Genomic DNA, 7,264 nt, shown 5'->3' on the forward strand with positions numbered 1-7,264 from the left:
TGGGGGGTTATGGGGTGGAAGCTATGGGGCTATTGGGGGGATATGGGGCTTATGGAGGGGACTAATGGGGTGAGCTAATGGGGCTATTGGGGGGATATGGGTGAGGCTATGGAGCTTGAGGGGGGATTATGGGGGTGAGCTATGGGGCATGGGGGATAAAGGGGTGAAGCTAATGGGGCTATAGGGGATATTGGGGTGAAGCTATGGGGCTATGGGGGGGATATGGGGTTTCTATGGGGCTGTGGAGGGATATGGGGTGAGCTATGGGGCTATCCAGCGGGGCATAATGGGGTAAGCTCATGGGGCTTGGGGGGGATATGGGGTGGTGCTATGGGGCTGTGGGGGGGATATGGGGCACAGGGGGGGGATATGGGGTGAGCTATGGGGCTGGAGGGGATATGGGGGGGATATGAGGGCCTGGGGGGGATATGGGGTGAGGCTATGGGCTAATGGGAGGGCGATATGAGGGTGAGCTATGGAGCTAATGGGGGGGAATATGGGGTGAGCTATGGGGCTTGGGAATATGGGGCTATAGGGGGGGATATGGGGTGAGCTATGGGGCTATGGGGGGATATGGGGTGAGCTATGGGGCTATGGGGGGAGATAAATACTGGGTGCTAATGCGGGGGTGTGTATTGAGTATATGGGGTGATGCTAATGGGGCTATTGGGGGGGATATGGGGCTGGGGGGGGGGAATATGGCGGTGAGACTATGGGGCTATGAGGGGGGGAATATATGGGGTGGAGCTATGGGGCTAGCTGGGAGCGATATGGGGCTGGGGGATATGGGGTGAGCTATGGGGCTATGGGGGCTATGGGGGGATTGGGGTGAGCTGTGGGGGCTATGGGGGGGGATAATGGGCGTGAGCTATGGAGGGTGATATGGGTGAGTTATGGGGCTGGGGGGGATATGGGGTGAGCTATGGGGGGATATGGGGTCGCTATGGGTCTGTATGGGTCTCTATGGGGTTTCTATGGGGCTCTATAGGTTATCTATGGGGCTTTATGGGGCTCTATGGGGCTCTATGGGGTTTCTATGGGGTCTCTATGGGGTTTCTATGGGTCTCACCTCGCCCCATAGCCGCCCTCAGCAGCTCTCCACGCTCTGTGGGGTTCGGCCCTACAAGGAAACAAAGGGGACAAAATTACCCCAAAAAACCCTAAAAGACCCCAAATAGCCCCAAAAAACCCCATAAAAGACCCTAAAAGACCCCATATAACCCCATATAACCCCAAATAACCCCATAAAAGACCCCAAAAGACCCCATATAACCCCATTTAACCCCATATAACCCCATAAAAGACCCCATATAACCCCAATAACCCCATAAAAGACCCCAAATAACCCCATAAAAGACACCATATAACCCCATAAGACCCCAAATAACCCCATATAACCCCATTTAACCCCATTTAACCCCGTAAGAGACCCCATATAACCCCAAAAGACCCCAAATACCCCATAAAAGACCCCAAAAGACCCCATATAACCCCATTTAACCCCATTAAAGACCCCATATAACCCCATTTAACCCCATTAAAGACCCCATATAACCCCAATAACCCCATAACAGACCCCAAAAGACCCCATATAACCCCAAATAACCCCATAAGACCCACATCAGACCCCCAAAAAACCCCATAAGACCCCAAATAACCCCAAAAAGCCCCATAAAAGACCCCATATAACCCCATATAACCCCATATAACCCCAATAACCCCATAAAAGACCCCATATAACCCTATAAGACCCCATAAGACCCCATATAACCCCATAAAAGACCCCATATAACCCCATATCCCCCCATATAACCCCATATCACCCCATATCCCCCCATATAACCCCATATAACCCCATATAACCCCATATAACCCCAAATAACCCCATATAACCCCATATAACCCCATAAGACCCCAATAACCCCATAAAAGACCCCAAAATGGCCCCAAATTTGCCCCCACCGTCTGTCAGTGGCGCCTCCTTCAGGTGGGGGTCGGTACTGCAGTCCTTCCTATGGACAGAACACATAGAGACCCATAGGGACCCCATAGAAACCCCATAGATCCATAGGGACATATAGGGACCCCATAGATCCACAGGGACCCCATAGAAACCCCATAGATCCATGGGGACCCCATAAGGACCCATAGGGACCCATAAAGAAACATAGAGAACCATAGGGACCCCATAGATACCCCAGAGACCCATAGAGACCCCATAGAGACCCCATAGATCCATAGGGACCCCATAAGAACCCATAGGGACCCATAAAGAAACATAGAGAACCATAGGGACCCCATAGGGTCCCCATAGAGACCCCATAGAGACACATAGGGACCCATAGGGACCCATAGGGACCCATAGAGACCCATAGAGACCCCATAAGGACCCATAGAGACCCATAGGGACCCATAGAGACCCATAGAGACACATAGAAACCCATAGGGACCCCATAGAGACCCATAGAGACACATAGGGACCCATAGAGACCCCATAAGGACCCCATAGAGCCCACAGAGACCCATAGAGACTCATAGGGACCCCATAGACCCATAGAGACCCATAGGGACCCATAGAGACACCATAAGGACCCATAGGGACCCATAGAGACACACAGGGACCCATAGAGACCCACAGAGACCCATAGAGACCCATAGAGACCCATAGAGACCCCATAGAGACCCATAAAGACCCCATAGAGACCCCATAAAGACCCCATAAATCCAATAGGGAACCCATAGAGACCCCATAGAGACTCCTGCACCCCACAGACCCAATATACCCAATCCACCCATTACCCCTCACATATTCCCACCCCACAGACCCAATATCCCACCCCATATCCCCTAATCCCCCAATCCCCCCCACAACCCCATATCCCACCCCACCAGACCCCATATCCCCATATCCACCCATATCCCCTATATCCTACATATCCCACCCCACAACCCCCATATCCCACCCCATATCCCCCATATCTCACCCCATAGACCCCCATATCCCCCATATCCCACCCCATAGCCCCCATAAGTCCCACCCCATATCCCCCATTATTCCACCCCACACTCCCCCCATTATCCACACCCCCGACCCCATTATTCCCCCATATCCCAACCCATAACCCCCATATCCCCCAATCCCACCCCACAGACCCCATATTCCCCATATCCCACCCCACAGACCCCATATCCCACCCCATATCCCGTATATCCCCCATATCCCACCCTATATCCCTATATTCCGTCCCATAATTCCCACCCCACAGACCCCATATCCCCCCAGAAACCCCCAATATTCCCACCCCACAAGACCCCATATTCCCACCCCATATCCCGTATATCCCCAATATCCCACCCCATATCCCCTATATCCCCCATATCCCACCCCATATCCCCTAATACCCCATATCCCACCCCATATCCCCCAAATCCCACCCCATATCCCCCCCCCCCCCTTTACCTTCATTGCTCCCCCAGCCCCGTCCCCATATTTGGGGGGGTTATCGGGGTCTCCCTCTATGGGGCCGACGAGCTCGGCAGCAGCTGACGGATGCGGACCACTTGTGGGGCCACAGGGGGGGGATGGGGTGAGCTATTGGGGCTATGGGGGGATATGGGGGTGATATTGAGTCTCTATTGTTGGGAGGCTATGGGGTGAGCGTATGGGCTATGGGGGCTATGGGCTTGGGGGATGGGTGGCTATGGGGCTATGGGGATTATGGGGTGAGCTTATGGGGCTTATGGGGGGATATGGGATGACTATGGGCTATGGGGGGTATGGGTGAGCTATGGGGCTATGGGGGATTATGGGGTGATATGGGGGCCTATGGGGGGCTATGGGGTTAGCTTATCGTGGCTATGGGCGATATGGGCTTGGGGGGATATGGGGTGTGAGCTATGGGGCTTATGGGGGATATGGGGTGAGCTATGGGGCTTTAATGGGGGGATATGGGGATGGGCTATGGGGCTATGGGGGCTATGGGGCTATGGGGGGATATGGGGTGAGCTATGGGGCTATGGGGGGATATGGGGTGAGCTATGGGGCTATGGGGGGATATGGGGCTATGGGGGGGATATGGGGTGAGCTATGGGGCTATGGGGGGATTATGGGGTGAGCTTATGGAGCTGGGGGGGATATGGGTAGCTATGGGCTATGGGGATAAGGGGTTGACCTATGGGCTATTAGGGTGGGATATGGGTGAGCTATGGCATGGTGGGGATATGCGTGGTTTCTATGCGGCTGGGAGCCGATAATGGGTGCTGAGCTATGGGACTATGCGGGGGATATGGCCTGGGTGAGCTATGGGGCTTTTGGGGGGGATATGGGGTGTGCTATGGGGCTAGTGGGATGGGCACAGGGGGGGGATTATGGGTGAGCTATGGGCTGGAGGGATATTGGGCGGGGATATGGGGCTGGGGGGTTATGGGGTGAGCTTGGGTGGCTATGGGGGATATGGCTGAGCTTATGCGGGGCTATGGGAGGATATGGGGTGAGCCTATGGGGCTATTGGGGGGATATGGGGCTATGGGGGGGATACTGGGGTGAGCTTATGGGGCTATGGGGTTATGGGGTGAGCTAGGGGCTTATGGGGGGATATGGGCCTATGGGGGGATATATATGGAGGTGAGCTATGGGTATGGGGAGGGATATGGGGCTGGGGGGGGATTTATGGGGTGAGGCTATGGGGCTGATGGGGTGATATGGGGTGAGCCTCTATGGGGCTATGGCGAGGATTATGGGCTGGGGGGGATATGGGTGAGCTATCGGGGACTATCGGGGGGCTTTAGGTGGGGATATATGGGTAGCTGTGGGGCTATGGGGGGGATAATGGGGTGAGCTATGGTGGTGGATGATGGGTGAGTTATGGGCTTGGGGATATGGGTGAAGCTATGGGGTGGATATGGGGTCGCTATGGGTCTGTATTGTCTCTATTGGGTTTCAGATGGGGCTCTATAAGGTTATCTATGGGCTTTATAGGGGCTTATGAGGCTTCCTAATGTGTTTCTATGGGGTCTCTTATTGGGTCTCTATGGTGCTCACCGTCGCCCCATGAGTCCGCCCTCTCAGCGATGCTCTTGTTTGTGTGTGCGCGGAGCGTGCTCTGTGGGGTGTTGTCGTGGCCGGCGGTGAGCGAGAGGAAGGAGCAGGAGGCGGGGAGGCGGAGAGTAGAGGGTGACGCGCGCGGATAAGTGGAGAGGGAGCGGCGCGGTGAGGAGGAGAGACGGCGCGCGGAGAGAGTGGAGTCCGGGCGCGGGAGAGGAAGAGACCCGGCCGGAGGGTTGTATTATGATTGATCTCTGTCATATATTGTGAGCGGCTCTGAGTGGTGTTGTTATATTATGCGCGCCAGTACTTAATACCCCAAGATAGGGCCCATGAGAGAGACCGGCCCTGAGAGGAAGGTACCCCCTGATAACCCAGGGGGTGGTTAAACGAAGCCTGCCATATAACCCCGGGACTGAAAAGACCCGGCTATGATAGACTCGCCGGGAAGGGTAATGCCCCGAAGTGAAAAGACCCCAAATAGATATCGGCCCATAAACAGGATGCACCCATATAGACCCCTATGAAACCCCAAATAGACCCCATACGTTACCCCCATTTAACCCCATTGATAACCCAGTAAGAGAGCCCAGATAACCGCCAAAAACCCCAACATTTACCATAGGGGAGGAGAGGAGCGGCGTCGGCAGAGGAGGGAGGAGGGGGCGGCGGTCGCGGGGGTGAGTGGGAGGGGAGAGCCCCAGGTGGGACGCGGCGGGGGAGTTGTGAAGTGGGGAGGGAGCCCCGAGGTAGTGACGCCAGTGTTGAACCGCGGCATTAGGAGGAGACGCGGGGCGCAGGTGGGTATGGGGAGAAACTCCATAAGGACCCCATAGAGACCCCATAGAGACCCATAGGGACCCATAGAGACCCATAGGGACCCATAGGGACCCATAGAGACCCATAGGGACCCATAGGGACCCATAGAGACCCATAGGGACCCATAGGGACCCATAGAGACCCATAGAGACCCATAAGGACCCATAGAGACCCCATAGATCCATAGGGACCCCATAAGGACCCATAGGGACCCATAAAGAAACATAGAGAACCATAGGGACCCCATAGGGACCCCATAGAGACCCCATAGATCCATAGGGACACATAGAGACCCATAGGGACCCATAAAGACCCCATAGACCCATAGAGACCCATAGAGACGCATAGAGACCCCATAGACCCATAGAGACCCATAGGGACCCCATAGACCCATAGAGACCCATAGGGACCCATGACTCCATAAAGACCCATAGAAACCCCATAAGGACCCTATAGAGACCCCATAGGGACCCATAGAGACCTATAGAGACCCATAGACCCCATAGACCCCACAGAGACTCCATAGAGACCCATAGACCCCATAGAGACCCATAGAGACCCATAGGGACCCACAGAGACCCATAGAGACCCATAGGGACCCATAGAGACCCCATAGAGACCCATAGAGACTCATAGGGACCCATAGACTCCATAAAGACCCATAAAGACCCATAGAAACCCCATAAGGACCCATAGAGACCCCTAGAGACCCATAGGGACCCATAAAGACCCCATAGACCCATAGAGACCCATAGAGACACATAGAGACCCCATAGACCCATAGAGACCCATAGGGACCCCATAGAAACCCCATAAGGACCCATAGAGACCCCATAGACCCATAGAGACCCACAGAGACCCATAGAGACCCCATAGAGACCCCATAAAGACCCCATAGATCCAATAGGGAACCCATAGAGACCCCATAGAGACGCATAGAGACCCCATAGACCCCATAGAACCCCATAAGGACCCATAGAGACCCACTGAGGCCCCATAAGGACTCCATAGAGACCCATAGAGACCCTATAGAGACCCATAGAGACCCTATAGAGACCCATAGAGACCCATAGAGACCCATAGAGACCCATAGAGACCCATAGAGACCCATAGAGACCCATAGAGACCCATAGGGACCCATAGACTCCATAAAGACCCATAGAAACTCCATAAGGACCCCATAGAGACCCATAGAGACCCCATAGAGACCTATAGAGACCCATAGGGACCCATAGAGACCCATAGGGACCCATAGGGACCCATAGAGACCCATAGGGACCCATAGGGACCCATAGAGACCCACAGAGACCCATAGAGACACCATAAGGACCCATAGGGACCCATAGAGACACACAGGGACCCATAGAGACCCACAGAGACCCATAGAGACCCATAGAGACC

General features: G+C 54.5%; 1 protein-coding gene across 1 annotated transcript in view; it reads right to left on the reverse strand.

The window, feature by feature from the left end:
- Nucleotides 1-993: 993 nt before the first annotated feature.
- The window catches only part of LOC107307694 (rho guanine nucleotide exchange factor 1-like), a 22,060-nt gene continuing 15,789 nt past the window's right edge, over nucleotides 994-7,264 (reverse strand). The window contains exons 4-5 of the mRNA XM_015851210.1: nucleotides 1,963-2,012; nucleotides 994-1,120 (exon numbers count right to left, since the gene is read on the reverse strand). Of these exons, the coding sequence (XP_015706696.1) occupies nucleotides 1,984-2,012 (29 nt within the window). The 3' untranslated portion in view covers nucleotides 994-1,120; nucleotides 1,963-1,983. The remainder of the gene's footprint in view (nucleotides 1,121-1,962; nucleotides 2,013-7,264) is intronic.

Source organism: Coturnix japonica, unplaced genomic scaffold, assembly GCF_001577835.2.
Source record: "Coturnix japonica isolate 7356 unplaced genomic scaffold, Coturnix japonica 2.1 chrUnrandom787, whole genome shotgun sequence".
NCBI classification, from domain to species: Eukaryota; Metazoa; Chordata; class Aves; order Galliformes; family Phasianidae; genus Coturnix; species Coturnix japonica.